Here is a 21,558-nt window from a genome sequence, read left to right as displayed (position 1 = left end):
AAAGAAGACAGTGAAAACTAAATCACAAGAAAACAGAGGAGGAAGATAAATGAGAAGAAAGGCGAAGTGATGAAACGCATTAAGAGCAAATAAAGAAAAAAAAAAGATGTAACTAATGAAGACATGAGAGAGGGAGAGAGACCAAAAGAGGAGAAAATCGGACAGAGATGGAGGAGGAGGAGGAGGTAGATGATGATGGTGATGATGATGATGATGATGATGATGATAGGTTAAGAAGGGGAGAAGAGAAGAAAAATAATGAAACAAAAGCAAATGGTACGAAAAAGAAAGGATTGTAGATTATGGGAAAAAGAAAAAGATAAAGCTGAAGAAAGGAAGAGGAGAAGAAGAAAAGAATGAAGGAAGAAAAAGAATAAAGATGAAACAGAGGAAGACATATAGAGGGAACCAAGAAAAAAAAGAGAGGGGGGTTGAAAGGATGGAAGAATAATTATGAACTAAAATAAAAAAACAAAAAAAACAAAGGGAAGAGGCAGAAGAACACAGAAGAAGAAAAAAGGGAAGAAAATAGCCAAAGGAAAAAAAATGTAGGTAAGAAAAGAGAAAGAGCAATGAAATGAAGAAAAATTGCTTCCTTGATAGGGAGATCAGCGGATAAGAGATAGGGAAAGAGGGCAATATCATTGAGGAAAGAAGAGGATCAAAAGTAAGAAGGAAAAATGTGTAAAGAGAGAGAGAGAGAGAGAGAGAGAGAGGGGAAATAGGGTCACGTACAAAAGGACTGGGCTGACGGGGGAACTTCAGGGTTCTGATATGGGGCTTCACTAAAGTCTACGGGAGTGAAGTGCCTCGTTTCCCCCCAAAAATGTTAGTAAGTGACAGACGGACCGGGGCATTCCTAGCGACGCAACCACCTCGAAATAAGTAGATAAATGAATGAATAGATAATAGAAGTTACAGAGAAGAAATGAGACAATGCAGAGTGAACAGTAATAAAGCAGGAGAGAATGGAAAGGAAAACGAGAGTAAGTAAAACCTTGGAAGAAAAGATTAATATGAATCGGAGAGAAGCATGAAAAAGAAGCAAAAAAAGCAAGAATTAAAAAAGAAGGAAGAGGAGGAAAAGAGAGGAAGAGACGAATAGAAAAAATAAAGACAAAAATAAGAGGAAGGAGCGGAAGGAGGGGCGGAAGATAGTCGGAAAAAGGATAAGGAGAAAAGGAAGGAGAGGAAGGGGAATTAGGAAGAAAAAGAGGAGGGAAAGGAAACGGGGGGGGGGTAAAGAGGGAGAAGAGTAACGGGAGAAGGAAGAAGGAGATGAGAGAGAGAGGAAGGAGAGGAGGGAAGGGGAAAAAGAGGAGAGGGAGGAAGGGATCAAAGAAAAAGAATGTAAAAAATGAAGGAAAGGTACTGGAGGAAGAGAAGAAGAGGAGCGATACAAGAATAAGGAGAAGAGTACAGGTTGGGGATAGAACGAGGGGAAGGGAAGGAAGAAATAGAGAAAGAGGAAGAGCAAAAAAGAAAGAGCAGAAAACACAGAAGACGCAGCAGAAGGAAAAGCAGGAAAGGAAGAGGAGGGGGAGAGTGGAGGGGAGAGAGAGGAAAAAGAGGAATAAAGAAATATAAGAAAAGGTAGAAGACGCAGCAGAAGGAAAGGAGAGGAGAGAGAGAGAGAGAGAGAGAGAGAGAGAGAGAGAGAGAGCTAATAAAGGACAGGAAGGAGAGGGACACGCATAATTAAGTCCACCATACAGCTTTTACGATCCCAACGAGGCAATTTGGTCGTTATATTAGTTAGATTAAGAGAGAGAGAGAGAGAGATGGTCGATGATTATGGTATTACTGGAGAGATAGAAATAAGGGCAACGAAAAGGAGAAAGGTAAGAAGGAGGGAAGGAAATTTCTCTCTCTCTCTCTCTCTCACTTTAATTTTTCGCACAGTTTCCCTTCCCTTCTTCATTATTTCTCCCTCTCCTCCTTCGCAGACCTCTCCATTACCTTGCTCATTAGTTTCTCTCTCTCTCTCTCTCTCTCTCATTATCTTCAATCCTCTTCTTTATATTTTTTTTCAGAATTTTTATTTTCTCGCCTTCCTAATTCCTTATATTTTTTGTATGTATTTTCTCTCTCTCTCTCTCTCTCTCTCTCTCTCTCTCTCTCTCTCTCTCTCTCTCTCTCTCTCTCTCTTTCTCTCAACCCTCATTTTCACACTTTTATTCCCTCCTTCCCTCGGTAGCCCAAGGGTTAAAGGAGTATGCTAATTATCTCTCTCTCTCTCTCTCTCTCTCTCTCTCTCACACACACACACACACACACACACACACACTCACACACACACACACACACACACACACACACACACACACACACACACACACACACACACACACACAGCTTCCCCCTCTCGTTCTCCTGTCTTTTTCCTCTTCCCATCTTTCAGACTCCTATCTCTCTCTCACTACTTTCTTTTCTTTTTTCTTCGGCTTTTTTTCCCTTCCATTTGTTTCCTTCCTTTCGTTTTTGTATTGTGTTAGATTTTTATGAAGGCCTGAAGTAATTTTTTTTTTTTTTTTTTTTTTGAGAGGGAGAGAGAGAGAGAGAGAGAGAGAGAGAAGGGAAACGTAAGGAGGGCGAAATTAATGAGGAAGGCATTGCCCCGGGAGAGATAAAAAGTGGAGAGAGAGAGAGAGAGAGAGAGCAACTTTTATACGCGTCATCAGCATATCATTTCCCTTTCGTGGAGTAGATGGTTTTATAGAGCCTTTCGGTAGAGTTATAAAGGCAAGTCTTATACTACACACTGCCATACTACACACTGCCATACTACACACTGCCATACTACACACTGCCATACTACACACTGCCATACTACACACTGCCATACTACACACTGCCATGCTACACACTGCGATACCACACACTGCCATACTACACAATGCCATACTACACACTGCCATATCTAATAATTTTCTCTCATAATTCTATCTCATACTGCCATGCCTTACTCCTTCATGCTGTACTTTACCTTATATTTCACACTGCCTCACACTTTCACAGCCACATCACGCACTGGCACACCTACCACAACGGAGGCTTACAACACATACTGCCACATATCTCATACACCTCACTACTACTACACCTCACGCAATACCACATACTACACCTCACAATACCACACCTCACTACCATACCACATATACCACAAAAGCACACCTCTTGTATCTAGCACTACCACATCTTCCATGGTGGTAGGTGGTGGCGACCATCATCCACTCACTTGATGTAGTGCTGTCTCCTAGTGACACGAATAATGGTTTCGCGTAACCCAGGAAGCCATTCACAACGCTGGGTGGTAGCCATATAATAATATAATGGGATGATGTGGAGTGTACTATGAAGCTTTTATTAACTGGGTCCAGAGACGCAAATGCGGTGTCCAACCAGGGACCAAGCCTCCACACTTCCGCGCGCCTGGCTGTGTTGAGGAACTGTCCATCGTAAGGGGACGTTGGGAGAGGCGAATGCTGGCCTGCGGTTGATGGGTCTGCTCGGTCAGACAGCCCCGGATTGCTCTACGTCTACTGCTACCACACTTTACGCATACCGTACAATAACCACGCCTCACTGCGCCACACACACACACACACACACACACACACACACACACACACACACACACACACACACACACACACACACACACACACACACACACACACACACACACACACACACACACACACACACACACACACACACACACACACACACACACACACACACACACACACACACACACACACACACACACACACACACACACACACACACACACACACACACACACACACACACACACACACACACACACACACACACACACACACACACACACACACACACACACACACACACACACACACACACACACACACACACACACACACACACACACACACACACACACACACACACACACACACACACACACACACACACACACACACACACACACACACACACACACACACACACACACACACACACACACACACACACACACACACACACACACACACACACACACACACACACACACACACACACACACACACACACACACACACACACACACACACACACACACACACACACACACACACACACACACACACACACACACACACACACACACACACACACACACACACACACACACACACACACACACACACACACACACACACACACACACACACACACACACCGCACCTACTGCCTCCCAGACTTATAACATCCATCGCTTCACTGGGAACTGGTGCGGCCCATTTTCCCGGTAGTCACCCCGCATTCCATATTCCCTGCTGCCTTTATCCCTGGGGTGAATTATTCAGCCCTGACCACCACCATGCCAGCAATGCGAAGGGGGAGATGAAGTTGAGGGGAGAAGGCAGCCAGAGGGAGAAGGAAGAGGGGTAGAGATGAATGGGATGGATGGAGGAAAGTTCAGCCGGAGAGAGAGCAGTGGAGAGAGGTAGAAGGGGAGATGAAGTGGAAGGGAGAGGGTAGCCAGAGGGAGAAAGGAGGAGAGAAGGGTAGAGGGATGAGATGATTGGGAAGGATGGAGAAGATGTCGCTAGAGGGAGAAGGGAAAGGAATAGACTGGGAGATGAAGCGGAGGGGAGAGGGCTGTCAAAGGGAGAAGGGGAGAGAGATGGATTAGATGAATAGGAAGGATAGGGGAGAAGGAAGGAAGGGGAGAAGGGAGGGCAGAGGTAGAGGTATGAGATGAACGGAAGGGACAGTGGAGAAAGGAGGGTAAGGATTGAAGGATGAGATGAGAGGGAGTGATAAAGAAGGGAGAGAGGAATAGGGAAGCGTCAGGAAGGTAAGTGAGGGAAAATGAAGGGGAATTGAAAGGATGAGAGGGAAGGAGGGAAGGGTAGAGAGATGAAAAGAGAGTGAGGTATAGAGCAGAAGAAAGGGGAGGGAGGGGGGGGGAAGAAGAGTTTGACAGAATGGGAGGGATGAGGAATAAAGATGGAAGGGGAGAATTGAGGGTGTGGGTAAAGATATGAGCAGAAGGGAGGGATGAAGAAGATAGGGTAAGAGTAGAAGGTCGAAAAGAATGAGATGATTCAGAGAGTACAGAGGGATACAAAGGAAAGCAAAAGCAACAGACCTAATGATCCTTTCAAGGCTGTTTGGTATAGAAGATTATGATTATGACCTCTAATTCTATAGCATTTAGAGGAAGGTTCCCCCAACCACCAGACCTTCCAGCCGAGGCCGACTGGAAAAAGTGGGAAGGACCATCATACAGCATAGAAAAACGGTCATGGAAACTATATTTTACACTCTTTTAATCTGTAAAGAAAAAGAAACATTTATTTCTCGTAATATCACGCCTTACCTCTATTATCCTGGGGGTAGGGAGGGTTTCAAGAATACTCCCCCAGTATCCCTGCTTGTCGTATGAGGCGACTAAAAGGGTTGGTGGTGGGTTAGTGCCCCACCCCGTAAAAAGAACTAACTAAAAAAGCGAATAAAGCTCCTCGGACCCGGACGGACCATACGTTGACGACTAAGGAACGGACAAAGGACATTCTTAGGGTGGGAACGTGGAATGTGAGAGGAGTGAATGATGAAGTGAAAGAGAGAAAGATTGTTCAGGTGCTTGAGGATGCGAAAGTGGATATATGTGGATTGACTGAAACTATATGGAAAGGTGAAAGGGTGAGAGACTGGGAATATGGTTTAGGTATATGTGCGGGAGTCAATGAAAATGAGAGGGCAAGAGAGGGAGTATGTCTGATGATAAGCAAGAAGCGGAAGGAGAATATAAGAGAGTATGGAACAGTGGGTGCAAGGATTGTATGGGTGAGGATGAAAGTAGGTATACAAGCGTGGGCGACTGTATGTGTATGCCTCGACAGAGGATCGAGTGGCAAGAGTGAAAGATGAGTTTTGGGCGAGTGTAGAAGCGTGTATGGACAAGTTTGAGAGGAGCGTGAGAGTTCTGTTGATTGGAGACATGAATGGCAAAGTTGGGAATGTACGAGTGGATGGAGTGGTTGGTCAGTGGGGTGTGCCAGCTGGCGTAGATAGGAATGGAAGTGCTTTGGTGGACATCTGTGCTTGTAAGGGGTTGGCAATAGCCAACACCTACTTTCGGCATAAGATGATCCACCGGTACACATGGAGAGTAATGAGGAGGATGGATGGTGAACTTGTTGAACGAAAGGCAATGATAGACTACGTGTGTGTGGATGAGCAAATGAGAAGACAAGTGTTGGATGCAAGAGTGTGGAGAGGGTGGGGGAATGGAGTCTCGGACCATCACTTAGTGATGGCCAAAGTAGAGCTGCAAAGAAAGTGGTTGAGGAGACGAAGGGGAAGACAGGAGGAAGCAACTCCTGTGAGAAGAGTGGAGAAATTGCAAGACAGTGAGAAAATGACAGAGTATAAGAGCATAGTGGAAGAAAGATTGGGAAGGTATGAGCTAGAGCAGATGGAAGGGGTGGAAGACGGATGTAAGATATTCACGGAAGAGATAGGCGCAGCGTGTGAGGCGGTTTGTGGAGTGAGGAGGAGATGCAAGGGTGTGCAAGGGACAGCATGGTGGAATGGTGAGGTGAAACGAGCTGTGGAACAAAATAAGAAGGCATATAGTTAATGGTTAGCGAGTAGAGGTAGGGGAGAAGATGAGAGAGAGAAGAGAGAGGTATATGTGAGCAGGAGAAGGGAGGTTAAGAGACTGGTGAAGGAGAGTAAAAAGAAAGTGGATGAAGAGTTCGGGAGGAATCTGAGTGTGAAATGGAGGGAGAGTAAGAAATTGTTTTGGAAGGAGGTAAAGAAAGTAAGGCAGTGTGAAAGGGGAAATAGCAGGGGAGTGAAAGATAGGAATAATAGATTGTTGGTGGAGAAGAGAGAGAAACTGAGGAGATGGAAGGAGCACTTTGAGGATTTGTTGAATGTAGAGAGTGAGAGCAGTGCGAGTATAAGTGGTTGGGGAATGGCTGGGAGAAGAAGAGATGAGAGGAGGGAGGAAGAGATCAGTAGGGCGGAAGTAGTGGAAGCGATGAAGAAGATTAAATTGGGAAAGGCCCCAGGAATTGATGGAGTGTGTGGTGAAATGCTTAGGTATGGGGGTGAGATTGTTGTGGAGTGGATATGGAAGTTGTGTAGGTTGGCTTGGGAAGAGGGAAGGGTTGCAGAGGACTGGAAATCAGGTGTAATTGTTCCTTTATACAAAGGAAAAGGGGAGAGAGAAGTATGTGGTAACCATAGGGGTATTTGCCTACTTAGTGTGACTGGTAAAATATATGTTAGAATACTCATTGATAGGGTTAGGCATATGACAGAGGAGTTAGTTGGAGAAGAACAAGGGGGATTTAGGAAGGGAAAAGGGTGTGTAGATCAGATATTTGTTCTAAGATGTTTAGTGGAGAAGTATCTAGAGAAGGGAAGGAAAGTGTATGCTGCCTTCATGGACTTGGAGAAAGCTTATGACAGAATAGATAGGCAAGGTATGTGGAAGGTATTAAGAATATATGGAGTGGAGGGGAAATTGTTGAGTGCTGTGAAGAGTATGTACAAGGGAGGTAGGGCTGCGGTGCGAGTGGATGGTGAGCTGAGTGAGTTCTTTGATCTCAATGTGGGACTGAAACAGGGTTGTTTGATGTCTCCATGGCTGTTTAATATATACATGGATGGGGTTGTAAAGGAGGTGCAGGGTAGGGCAGTGGATGTGGGAGTGGCTCTAATGAATGAGGGTGAGATTTGGAAGCTTCCGGTGTTGCTGTTTGCTGATGATACAGTACTGTTGAGTGAAGATGAATGGGAGTTGCAAGGCTTGGTGAATGAATTTGGGACAGTGTGTGTGAGGAGGAATCTGAAAGTTAATGTAAACAAAAGTAAAGTTATGGTGTTTGAGAGGAATGAAGTCACAGAGTGTGCAGTGAGGTTGGATGGTGAGGATATGGAGAATGTGAGTGCATTCAAGTACTTGGGTAGTGTGATGAGTAAGGATGGAACTTTGGGGGATGAAGTGCGTGAAAGGGTACAGCAGGGAAGGAAGGTTGTTGGTACACTGAAAGCAGTGTTGAGAAATAGAGAGGTGAGTATGGAAGTTAAGAAGTCACTGCATGATAGTATTGTGATCCCTACCCTGACGTATGGAAGCGAGGCATGGACCTTGCAAGAGGGGAACAAGTCAAGAGTGAGAGCAGTGGAAATGAGTTACTTGAGAGGAGCATGTGGAGTGACGTGGAGGGACAGGTTGACGAATGGAGTGAAGGAACGCTGTGGGGTGGATGTGGATGTGGTTGAGAAGGATTAGGAGAAATACACTGAGGTGGTTTGGACATGTGAAGAGAATGGGAATGGAGAATGAAAGACTGACTTAGAGGGTGTATGTAGGTGAGGTGGAGGGAGGGAGAGGGAGAGGTAGACCGAGGATGAGGTGGAGGGATGGAGTTGAGAGGTATATGAGGGAGGGGGGGGGTGAGTTGGGGGGAGGGTAGTCAAATAGTGGGTGACAGAGCGACTTGGAGGCGTTTTGTCTGCGGCCACCCTTTGCGGGATTAGGGCGTCGGGCTATAGATAGATAGATAGATTGTATCATCCCGTTATGAACTTGTATAACTAGAGGTTTGATAAAGGATACCCAGTCGACATTTAATTGTTAATATTGTATCGCAGTCTGCCACGTTTCCTAGGCAGTTTGTTGCATGTTTACAGCCCTGTTGGTAGAAAAAAATTACTTTGCTTCGAGGAGAGGAGAGAGTGAGGGAGTAGGGAGGGCAGCGGTACAGGGATGTAATAAATGAGGGGTACACGGGAATGACAAGAATGGGAGACCTAGATGAAAGGGAAGGACGGGAGGAAAAGAATGGTAGGCTGAATAAGGAAGGAAGGGAGAACACGGAAAAAGGGGAAGAGAGGGAAGGATGGGAGTAGAGGGAAGGAAGGGAATAAAGGGAGGGAAAGGAAGAGAGATAAGGAGGAGAGGAGAAGGAAGGAAGAGGGGAGAGGGAAGGAAGAGAGGAGAGGAAGAAAGTGAGTAGAGATAATGAAGGGAGGAGAGATAATATAAAAAGAGGAGAAGGAAGGAAGGGACAGGAGGCAATGAAGAGTGGAATGGAAAGGAAAGGAAAGGAAAGGAGTTGATGAGAAGATGGGAGAGGAGATGGAAGGAAGGAAGGGAGGAGAGGGAATGAACGATGGATAGCCTCTTCAGTTCGATGACGTCATATAGAGTTCTGCCACCACCTAGTTATTATTCAGCTCAGGAGAGACTCAGGTGAAAAAGCAATTTTAACAAGCTTCATTTTTCTCTTTTTCTGTTAAATATCTCCTCTTGGTTCTTTAAAATCGTCAGGTAACAGCAGGTAATCACAGGTAGGCGTCATCGTACTGAAGTGGTAGAGAGAGAGAGTGAGAGATGGAAAGAGAAAGGAAAGAGAGGAGAGGAAAAGAAGGGACAAGGCAGAGGGAAGGGAGGAAGAAGGTAGGGCTGTGAAAAGGGAAAGAGGGGAGCAGAAAGGGAAGGGTAGGGAAGGGAGAAGGGGAAAGGGAGACGGAATGGGGGTAAGGAAGGGGGGGAAGGGAGGGAAAGGGAGAGAATGAAGGGAAAGAGAAGGGGAGGGACCGAGAAATGAGAGGAAGGGAAGGGAGAGGGAGGGGAAGGGGGTGACTGGGGGAAAGAAGGAGGAGGAGGGAAAGGTCTCTCTCTCTCTCTCTCTCTCTCTCTCTCTCTCCCTCCATATTAATAGATATCCCAGAAGTAACGCAAATTTTCCCTGAAACACGAAATCTTTGGATTTTCTTTGCCTTTGTCCCTCATATCGCGTTGGTTCAGGTCGGCAAATCACGGACGAAAATAAAATAAAAAGGACTACTAACTTGTGGAAAGGTTGAGGGATTCTCTTTAAATTTCGAGACCGCATAGTTCCTTCGATATTCCTGACGTGTGTGTGTGTGTGTGTGTGTGTGTGTGTGTGTGTGTGTGTGTGTGTGTGACACACACACACACACACACACACACACACACACACACACACACACACACACACACACACACACACACACACACACACACACACACACACACACACACACACACACACACTGCCCTTCCTCTTTCCTTTCTGGCACATTACGTTTTCCTTCCTTTCCCTCATCCAGTGTTAATCTTCTGAAAATATCGAAGTATGACCCAACCAGCGAAAATGTTTACCCTCTCATGGTGGGATATTCTCTAGTATTCAGTCTAACACCAGATGATGACATTCAGCTGAGAGTGGGTCATAGGAGTGTGAGAGAAACCGCATCTCTCGCATCCCTAGATTAGTTTCCCCTCAAATTTCAATCTTTAGCAGTTCAATTCTGTTTCAAATTTTTATGTAATGAATGATGGACACCTAAAATCTGGCGTATGGAAGTTTTTTTTTAAGGTCTGTTTTTCCCCTGTTCATCTTCTGTAACAAAAAATACAGACAATGGATTTAACATAGCGACATAGATGCAGAAGCGATTGTTACACAGAAAGGAAGTAGTTTCAGTCAAGCTAATGTAATCTCTTCCTCGCCTTCTCCTCCTGCGCTGCCTGCCTCCCAAATCAAGTTATGTATTAAAACGAGGCTAACAGTTGTGCTCCAGATAAGTCCTTTGTAGCCGGAGTCCTGCTGATGTGGCGGTAATTGCCTTATAATGCGATTTTTTTTTCCTACTCCAATTTCTCTTGTGATTAAACGTGAATTTTTTGCGTGGTTGGATCCAGAGCAAGCAGTTTTTTTTTTTTTTTTAAGCCAATTATGATTTTCCTAAGTGACTGACGGCTAGAATTTCTCTCTCATTCTCTTATAAGCATTTTTCTTTCTTCCATCCAATTATAATTTAGCTGAGAGAGTGAGTGCTTCGTTTCATCTCTCATTCTCATATTTTCTCAACTTTTTATCCCCGTTAATGGCCTCTTTTTTTCAGCTATAATTAGGGTCCAGGCAGATAATTTTGTTTAGCTTACAGGGACCGATAGCGTTAAAGAATAGCGTTATGGCTGATTGGGTTATGAATGGAGGACACCTGTAATCTGGTGGATGGATTTATTTTTTTAATTTGTTTTCCTTCCTCTGTTCATCATTTGTTAAAAAAAAGAAATGGGAGGGATTAAGGAAGGATTTATCTAACCCCTCCATTTCTAAACAAATCTCCCAAAGCTGAATAAAATCGTCTGGGATAGAAATAATAAAATAAAAAAATACTTTATCATAGGGATTTTTGCGTGGATGGATTCAGTACTCTTAATCCAATTATAATTTTGGCGAGAGAATGGTTGTTACATTCCGCAATTTATTTTACTACCTGGATTATATATGTATGCGCGCATTTATGTATGCATGTACGTATATATTGTATGCATGTATGTATTTGTGTTTATGTATGTATGTAGGTATGTAGATATGTGTGTGTGTATAAATGTGTTGTATGTATGTCTGTATGTATTTGTTTTTCGCCTCAGGCCCATTTCCTACTTAAACCATTTCCTATTTCAATCAGCCTAACGTCAGACGATTTTATTCAGCTTCGCAAGAACCCTTGATAGTTAACGGGTTGGGGAAGGCATTATCTAACCCCTCCAGTTCGAGCTGCCTCCCTCAAGCTAAATAAAATCGTCTGGTAGCAAGAATATGGTAAGAAAGCGTCCTCGGGTTGAAAAGCTTAGGTGTAAATTTGAGGTGTAATTAAGGTAACTTCTTTCTAATTACCTGGGGTGTGCTGAGAAAGGGAGTGCAACGTATTATTTCTATATTATTATTCATTTTTATTTTTTGAAGTCATTGCCTAGATTGGACGGTAATTTCTGTTTAGTGATAAATACTGACAGTGTTAATGCTGCATATTAACTCCAGTTTTTTGTCCAGTTTTTTTATAATTTTTTCAAAAGTCATTACCCGGTTTAAGTGAAATATTTTGCCATTTCAGATTCTGCTCAAAAAGTGATTGCGATATTTTGTTTGTTTTTTTCTTCATATAAATGCAGAGTTTGTAATTTCATAACCAGGTTTGGCCTACATCTTTTGAGTAATTTTACGCGGAGAAAATAAAAGAAGTATTGCTTCATTTTTTTTTTTCTCTTACGGTTGATTATCAGTTTGGAGTAATTTATTTTTTCAAGTTGCGATTCTCTCTCTCTCTCTCTCTCTCTCTCTCTCTCTCTCTCTCTCTCTCTCTCTCTCCAGTATATCCCCTCCTTCATCACCTTTGGCTGTGTTCCCCTCAGTGGCAGGTGTCCTGGTCCATCCTCATTACCTGTGTCATCAGGAGAGAGAGAGAGAGAGAGAGAGAGAGAGAGAGGGGGGGGGGGTCAGAGTACTGTGGTTGGTGTGGCGGGAATATTTAGGTTGGCATGAGAGTAATAACGGCGGTGTAGGTATGCTGGAGAGAGAGAGAGAGAGAGAGAGAGAGAGAGAGAGTACTCTAGTTGGTGGAGGGAAGAATTATTTAGAGGGGAGAATTGTATATCTATAGCAAACCTTGTGATTACGAGAGAAATTACAGCCAGAGTTATAGGACGAGGGGAGAGGATGGCGATTAATGGTGAAGGGTGAAGTACCTCAGCTAAATATATGCAGATGATGATGTGTTGTGTGGTACTGGTGATAAGAACTAATTTATTTTGGCACTGATGATGAGGACTAATTAGTTTTTTATCGGATTGGCGTGGTGAGTGAGAGTAAACAAAGATGTGAGTATTGTATGATTGTTATTGAGAAAGTGACTGTGTGGTGTTGCTGGTAGATGGATCAGTCATGTTCAGATCCAGGAAATCAGTTCAGAAATTTTTCAGTCAGTGTTTGCCCGCTTCAGTGACTTCAGATGCAATAGTTTGAGTTAGTTAATGCCTGTGAATGTGTGTGTCAGAAATTAATCCTTTCTGTGGAATGGCCTGCGTGATATAATTCAGGGTTTCAGGGCTTTTCATGTCAGTTTTAGTCCATGAGCTAAATTGGCAGTACAGATTGTTTTCAATTATACATATTGTTGACTGTAAAAAATAAAAATAATAACAAAAGTCTCGGTTAAATGAATTTTGATTATGTCGATTCAGGTCTGTCGTGAATCATTGGGGTGTGAGAGTCTGGTGGGATGGGGTGGGATGATGGATGCTGGCGGGTCACCACAGGGAGTATTTATGTCCTCTCAAAATTAGCGTTGTAGGGTGCCTTGTGGTTAAGGTACTCATTTTTAAAGATATTCGCCACATCAACGCAGGAATAGATGAGGCGGGTGACGATGAGTGGTCAGGATGGGCTGGAATGATGGTGAGTGATGGGACTTGTCAGGGAAAGTAGGAACTGTGAAGATGGGCGTTGTAAATGGGCTGGTGTAAATATGAGGGAGTAAGGAATGGCTTGGATAGGCGGAAAAGAGTGGGCGTGACAGGCTGATATGGTGGTGGGTGATGTGGCTGGGTGGGATGAGTACTCCCTGTGAAGCTGGATGTTTATGTACATGGGATCAGCTGGGGGATGGTGAATGTTGCGATTCTCTCTTAGAAGTTTGAAATTTGGGGGGAGGGGGAATTAGAAAAAGAAGTGATCTTGTGGACAGCAGTGGGTGGGATGGGATAGGATGGAAACGTGTTGTGGGGCAAGGGGGAGCAATACACCCTGCAAAAATTGACAGTACAGATTTGATAGTATAGGCTTAGAGATAGTTAATTTCAAAACTTCTCCAAGCAGATGAGCACCAAGAACAAAATGAAAGTAAGCATCCTTGGTTTTCGGTACCTGGCTGCTCAGGTAAAAAGAAAAAAAGAAAAGAAAAATAGAATATAATCAAATAAAAAATTAATAATACATTCTGAACGCACAGGACTAATGATGACGACAGATATTGAGAGTGAGGATTTGGTAATTGCCTACCTAAGTGGCGATCTTCAGAATCACGCTAGGCCAGTTCACCTGCTCGTTTATGTAAATAGGGAGAGACGGCGAGAGTAATTCCCGCCAAATGACATCCACTTATCCAATACTTAACTGAAGAGAGCAGACTGGGCGTGAGGAAGGGGGAGGGGGGTTATAAGTACGTTTCTAAGTGGTTCATTTATATTCACACTAGACATCTCACGTTCTTGTTTGAAGAGAGATAGATAAATAGATAGATTGATCGATAGATAGATAGACAGACAGACAGAGAGGGGATGGGGCTGTGAATTAATATATTTCCCAGTAAAATCTCATCCACTCGTCCACTACTTACCCGAGGAGAGCAAACTGAGGACGAAGAGTGTAAGCACCACGACGAGGCCATGATTAGCGAGGTGTGAAGGTGGCGATTGGTGGAGGTGGAGTGGTGGCGGTGGTTGGGTAGGAAGTGGAGTGGTGGAGGGTCCGGGGTGTCTCCTGCTGTGTGGGCCAACCTGCTGCTCCTGCTGCTTCTGCTTCTCTCTCTCGCCCCTCTCTCTTCCTCTGACTCGTAACATTGTCCAACATTCTCAATACCGTCCGCATTAATTCATAGGCAAGGACTCCCGGTGCATTCACTCGCTATTCTGACCTCACACTAACAATCTGTGCAGGTAAGAAGAAAATATAATTGTTAGAGCATTCATAATAGGCGTGTGTTGAAAATATTACTAACAGATATACTTAAAAAAAAAAAACTTATTAACCCATTGGCAGGAACTACTGATAAATTCTCTTTACCTCCTCTAGAGCACGTATCATATGAAAAGAAAATATTAACATTGTATTCTGATTATCGTTAGAACTGTTTTGGGAAAGACAGGAGGCGACTTGTTTTGCTGCAGTACATAAGAAGGAACGACCGCGAAAGGGTTAACGTTGAGCATCAGTGGCAGGTGGTGTAGGATGGATGTCTGAGAATATTTCAGGTTACGTAAGTGTGTACTGAGTTTTTTTTTTTATGCCTGGTAATGTAGAGTCGTTTATTAAGCAGGAACAGTACTTGGTGTGTGTGTGTGTGTGTGTGTGTGTGTGTGTGTGCGAGAGAGAGAGAGAGAGAGAGAGAGAGAGAGAGAGTGAGTTTGTGGTGAACTCCCCTACTCTCTCCGCGCCACACACAGCACTTCACCACCGCTCTCCTCGTTGTGTGTGAGTGTGTGTGGTGCGCGCGCGCGATGAACCATCCCAACCACACCAAACACACCACACCACACCACACCACACCACTGCACTCATTTTTAGCGCAAAGGGGTTAAACTTGAGGAACCTGAACTCCCAAAACAGCCATTGTCCAAGGCATTACGGAACTCCCACAGAAATTTTTGCTGCAGCGATGATAACAGACAGTATGTGAGCAAATGAAAGGTGAAAAAAAAAGGGGGTAGGAGAGAGAGAGAGAGAGAGAGAGAGAGAGAGAGAGGGAGAGAGAGAGAGAGAGAGGTAAGTAGGGTGACAGGTACGATTTGCAAAGGTGGGGGAATCAGAAGTTTATTTTCATTGTTTACGAGAGAGAGAGAGAGAGAGAGAGAGAGAGAGAGGGGAGGGGGGAATATCCACAGTCAACCATAACACAATAATATTTTGGTATTTTCCTGTTCTCTCTGGGTGAAGATAAACAGAGTGTGAAAGAAAAGTGTGAATTAAAAAAAAAAATAGTTTATGTTCTATTTTCAGGGCAATCAGGGAGGAAATTAAGCTCGACAGAAATGGAAGAAGGTGATAAAGATATTGTTTTCGCTGCCGTGCTTCCCCGTGTTTTGAGAAGCGCTATTATTACAGGGGTGAAAGAGAAGCTGGATTGAAGAGCTGAAAAAGAAAGTTAATTCTCGAAGGGTAATAGTAGAGATACATTTGTGGAATACAGAGATGGGGAGAGTTATAATACCGAATTCATTATTAGATTTATCTGTTCGCTTTCTGGGTAATGGCAGACGGAATATATATGTAGTTTGGAAAAAGATAGGTGATTTTTTTAATATATGCAGCCTGGGAAAAGGTGTGTGTGTGTGTGTGTGTGTGTGTGTGTGTGTGTGTGTGTGCTTTAATATATACTGTCGGGCCCATATATAACGCTGCACTTCCACACCACCGGACAATATTTCTGGTGTGGTGTGTGTGTGGTATTATCCTGGTGTTAATATTATTTCCCAGGATGCAGAGAAACAAGATATGAGAAAATGGAGTTTGGAAAATGAAGTTTTTTTTTTTTTTTTTTTTTTTTTCCAGGTTAACCCGAGAGGCGAAAAGATTTACAAAAGTGAGGAAAGCTTTACTACGTTGTTCATTGTAAAATTTAAGTCAGTGGGATGATGACAGTGTGTGTAAATATAAAATGAAAAAGTGTGTGTGTGTGTGTGTGTGTGTGTGTGTGTGTAGGATGACTGAAAGGTGGGTGGAAATGCAAGTTAGAAAAACGGGGATTCTCTCTCTCTCTCTCTCTCTCTCTCTCTCTCTCTCTCTCTCTCTCTCTCTCTCTCTCTCTCTCTCTCTCTCTCTCTCTCATAGTATCTTTCAGTACTGATATTATTTTTCTCATTTTTCTTCGCCTTTTAAAATTAATATATTCTATCTCACCTCGAAATAAAAAAATCGTCTCCCAAGCCCAGGAAAATCGTGTGGCCGTAGAAATATAATAATAAAAAAAGGCGAGCAAGAGGAAAACAACCCTCGCTTGAACAAAGGCACTCCAATTAGCGAAAAGCACAGACCAAAAAGAAAAAAAAAAATTTGAAGGAAAAAACAGTTCAGTAGGTGAGGGAGTCTGGGCCATATTTATCAAGATTCTTAATTAAAATGTGGGATTTAGAAGTTGTTCATTGGTGGTTTGTTGTTGTTAAGAATTGTTTATTTTCTGTTCTCTTATGTTTTTTTCATTTCTTTTCTTTTTGTCTGTTAGTCTTTTTTTTCTTTCGTACTTTTACTTTATTATCATTATTGTTATTATTATTATTATTATTATTAAATTATTTATTTTATTATCATTATTATATTTATTACGTGAGCACTGTTATTATTATTATTATTATTATTATTATTATCATTATTATTATTATTAGTTTTATTATTCATTATTAATGTTATTTTTGCTTTGATAATTACTCCACTTTTGATTTTTCGAGTTTGCAACCAGTAGAAACAATAAAGAAAAATGAACATGCAGTTTTTTCCAGAACATAACCTCTTCACTGCGATGACCTTTGTATTCTTACTATTTTCTTACGATTTCATGAAACGTGGTACTTTTTTTTTTTTTTTTTTTTATTGGTGGGAGTAGATCATTTAGCTTCACTTAACCCTTCCATTGTGAGACGCTGTGGTAGTAGTAGTAACCCCAGGCTCATGTGAACGTGAACCCGGTAAACTGCAGGCTTTAGTTACCCTTCTACAGTCCACCTTCCTCCTTTCGGGGAATAGGGAAGTAGCTGAGGGATGCTTGTATAACCGGGCAGTGGAGCTGCCTGGTTATATCAGTGCAACGACGTGAAGGCGTCCCTCTTAAGCTGAATTTAATGGTCTGGTAGCATCAAGAAATTATATACGTCCTTGGACTGAAAGGATTAAGCTTAAGACGTTTTATAACACAGCAAGAATTAGGATACATAATACGTCCCCGGGCTGAAAGGGTTTAGTCTAAGAAGTTTTATAAGACAAGAAGATTTAGGATGGATATGTCTCTGAGCTGGAAGAGTTAAGCTTAAGACGTTTTATAAGCCAGCAGGAATTAAGATACATGTACGTCCTCGGGTTGAAAGGGCTAAGCTTAAGAAGTTTTTATAAATATGGAACCTTGCACTCGCCCTAGCCTGACCCGCCGAGGAGAGAGAAAACGAAGAAGAAAAGAAAACGAGAGGAACAACAATGCTGTTTCCTTTTTCTCGGATGGTCTCGTCTCCCCGAACAAACACCTTGGAAAAGAGAGGAGAAAGGGTGGGTGAGAGGAGAAAAGAGGGAGGAAAGAGGGTGAAAAGGAGGGAGGAAAGTGGGTGAAAGACAGGAGGGAGGACTGGTAAGGGAGGAAGAAAGGAGGGAGGAAAGGGCGAGAGAAAGGAAAGAGAAACAGAGGGAAGGAAAAAGGTGGCAGAAAGGAGAGAGGGAGAAAAAAAGTGGGAGGAAAGAGAGTACGGAGGGGAAAGGGAGGGGGAAAAGCAAGAGGGAGGGAAGAAGGCAAGAGAAAGGAGGGAGAAACGAGGAAGAGGGAGAAAAGAGAGAGGAAAATTATGCGGTGAAGGAAGGATGGTTCAGAACGGAAGGAAGAAATGATGACAGAAAAAGGGAGAGAGAAAGGGTGGAAGATAAAGGAAGAGGGAGAAAAAAAGGGAGGAATAGGGAAAGAGAAGTAAGAGGAAGAAGGGGAAGAAAAATGAGAGGAAAAAAGGTAGGAGAAAGGACTGAAAAAGTGTGGAAGAAAAGAGAGGAGTTTTAATACTAGGAGGGAAAATGAAAAGAAATAAATGAAAGCAGTGTTAATAAGGTAGGGAAAAATAGATGGAGTGAGATGGACCAGGATAGAGAAAAAAAAAACAGAAAAAAGAGCTATAATAGGGAAGATAATGTGATAAGAACTCAAAGAAAAAGGGAAAAAAAGCTAGAATGAGGATATAAAAAGAGAAGACAAAGGAACGTAACGGGAGGGAGGGATGACAGAAGAAAGAAAAGAAAAATGGAGAAAAGGAAAAAAATACTCGAAGACAGAGAGAGACAGATAGGCAGAGGGAGAAAAAGAGAGAAGTGAAAGAAGGGGAGAAGGGAGAACATTGCCTAAAAAAGGAAAGATGAAAGGACAGGAGAAATAGAGAGGATAACAAGATGATAAAAAGGAATTATAGGAAAAAGAAATGGAAGAGAGTTTAAAAAGGGAGGGGATGAGATTGAAACGAAATTAGCTGGAGGTATGGAGAGGCAAAGAGAAAAATAAAACAGCTCCCTAACACTTCTTCCTTAGTGATTAATTCTGAATATGGCTGGTTAGTATACTTTTGCACGTTATTTATTCGGAGTATGGTGATACAGGAAGGATTTATATGACACAGAAGAGGAGAGGAAGGTATAAGCAAAATAATTCGCTTAGGAAGAGGTGTTAGGGAGTCTCCTTAACCAGCGAGAGTACCGACCATTATATGCCATTAGGATGAAGCAACAGGATGCGAAGATACGTAGGCAGCGTATGGGAGGACATTCTACATTTTTGTTTATCTAAGGGAACTGGCCCACCCCTACCCCTTGAATACTAAATCGTGGTTGTGTTAATATTGATGAGCTTTGTTTGTGATGTAGGAATGCGTCTCCTTGGTTACTATTCTCTACGTTACCTTGGCCTAAAATTGCTCTCCTTCCATCTTCAGTGCTGAGTTATAATAATAGATTAACATTAGAGTATGATGCTAGTCACGAAGAAGTACCACAAAAAGGATGTAGAGCCACAGTATTGTCTTCCACCGAGCTACGTGAATTAAACTGCAAAAGGATGAAAATTTGGACCAACATAAAGTGAGGAAACTACAGTCAAATGCACCCTCCAGTCTGACTACATTTCGCTGTCAAATGAACTGGGAGGTATTAAGGATATTTATCGGGTTAAAGTATACACGTACACTGTATATTACACACACACACACACACACACACACACACACACACACACACACACACACACACACACACACACACACACACACACACACACCAAAACCAGATGTATATTTCCAAAACATTTCAGGCATCAAACCCAGGATACAGAGTAGATACAAACCACAAGGGAAACAATCTATCGCCACAGGTCCATAATTTGCATACCTGAAATCACATAAAAATCCACGTACCCAAAGTGACTAAATTCTACGCGCGTTGTGGCTGTAATAAAAAAATTCTTATTCCACAAACACGTCTATATTGATGATTATTTTTCCGGTACTCTAGGGAATAGGGAAAAAGAAACGCATTATATATATTTGCGTGTCAGCACCGTAAGTAAAAGATTTATTTATATATTTATTTATTTATTTATTTATTTATTTATTTTGCGTACTAGCAAGGAGGAATAGCAAAATGGAAAATATATTGTAAAAAATTGAATTAGATTTTCTCAATAAAATGCAGGAAGTACTTATAAAAACATTTCTAGCACTTAAAGGCCTCTCAAACTTTGGTAAAACTCTGCGGATTCGTCTCACCATAATTTAATGACGTGAGTGTTCGTATGGGTCGACCTTTGGCCTCATTAACCCATTATGAGACCTGAATCCGAAATGTGGGGAGTTGCCTGAGGTCATGTGGTCAAGGAATAATAAATTGTAACAAGTTTGAAGTGAACTGGTAAAAAAAATGAAGGAATGGTACTCAGTTTTAAATTTTTTTTAGAAGAAAGATGAAAAGAGGAAAGGAAAGGAGCAAATACTATACGGTTTTTGCCATAATTTGGAAATCATAAATGTAAAGAAAAGTTGATAGCCTGTTTGGAAGATTAAAAAAGAATGAAAAGAATGAAGTGTTTGATTTAAAAAAAAAAAAACTTACGAAAGAACAGCCAAACAAAATTACATGAAATCGGAAGGATGGCAGTGAAGTTGGACTAAAAAAGAAAATAAAAAGATGTTGATTATATAAAAACGGTTGATCAGAAAATAGATCTGGCGCAATAAAGACAAAACGAAAAAAAATAAATAAATAGTAAGAAAACAAGAGCGAAGATTTGGTGAAAAAATAAAAAGGTGAAGGAGAATATGAGAAAAAAAACAGATAAAAGTTGATTAATAAAAAAAAAAAAAAAAAGAGAGATAAGGGTGTAAGAACATCCCCCCAAAATCAGAAATCGAAGGAGAACAACGGGAAAGAGAGGAAGGAAAGGCAATTAGAAGGAAAATAAAGGAAAACTGGGAAAAGAATGAGACGACCTGGGGTACAAAAGGAAGAACGCTACTCCGGGAAGGACGAAAATAGTTGGATAGTTGGAGGGGAAAAGAGTACAAAGGAGTAGGAGAGAGAGAGAGAGAGAGAGAGAGAGAGAGAGAGAGGAGGGGGGGGGGACTCACAAGGGATAAAAGAGGGAGGAAGGAAGGTGAACTTGTTACGAGGGGAAGGCTGGGAGGGAAAGAGGAGGGGGAGAGGGAGGGAGAGGGGTAGAGAAGGAGAAGAGTGAGGGAGAGAGAAGGAGAAGAGTGAGGGGGGAGAGGAGGAGGGGGACGAGGAAAAGGTGAGAGCAGTGAGAGGAAAGCATAATAGTAGGGAGGGGAGGGTGGGGAGAGGGAGGGGATGAGGGGGAAGGGAGGGGAAGCGAAGAAAGGGGGTAGGAAAACTGAAGAAGGAAAAAGAATGAAGGAAGGAGGAAAGAGGAGAAATGGAGAGAAAGGTAAAAAAGGAGTATAGAGGGAGGGAAGAAAAAGGGAGAGATATAAATGAGGGAGGGGAAGAGTGAGAGATTGTAAGGTAGGAGGTATAGGAGATAGTAAAAGATGAAAGAGGTGAAAACAGTGGGAGGAGAGAGAACAGAGGAGGAAAGGGAAAAAGGGTAAGAGACAGTGAAAGAGAAGGGGAGGAAGAGAAGAGAGCTACAGACAGGACGAGGAGAAGAGGGGAAAGTGAAGAGGAGAAGAGGAGAGGGAGAGGAAAAGGAGAAAGGGAACAGGAA

General features: G+C 42.6%; 1 protein-coding gene across 1 annotated transcript in view; it reads right to left on the bottom strand.

Annotated features, from left to right (window-relative positions):
• LOC145408792 (neurotrimin-like) overlaps positions 1 to 21,558 on the bottom strand; it is a 204,988-nt gene that overhangs the window by 89,605 nt on the left and 93,825 nt on the right. The window contains exons 2-3 of the mRNA XM_080279440.1: positions 14,527 to 14,540; positions 14,230 to 14,372 (exon numbers count right to left, since the gene is read on the bottom strand). Coding sequence (XP_080135566.1) covers positions 14,230 to 14,372; positions 14,527 to 14,540 — 157 coding nt within the window. The remainder of the gene's footprint in view (positions 1 to 14,229; positions 14,373 to 14,526; positions 14,541 to 21,558) is intronic.

This window comes from Coenobita brevimanus, chromosome 78, assembly GCF_032717465.1.
Source record: "Coenobita brevimanus isolate Jiangsu-jjx chromosome 78, ASM3271746v2, whole genome shotgun sequence".
Lineage (NCBI taxonomy): Eukaryota > Metazoa > Arthropoda > Malacostraca > Decapoda > Coenobitidae > Coenobita > Coenobita brevimanus.
Note: the sequence above shows the minus strand (reverse complement) of the source record. Positions and strands in the feature narration are given on the sequence as shown.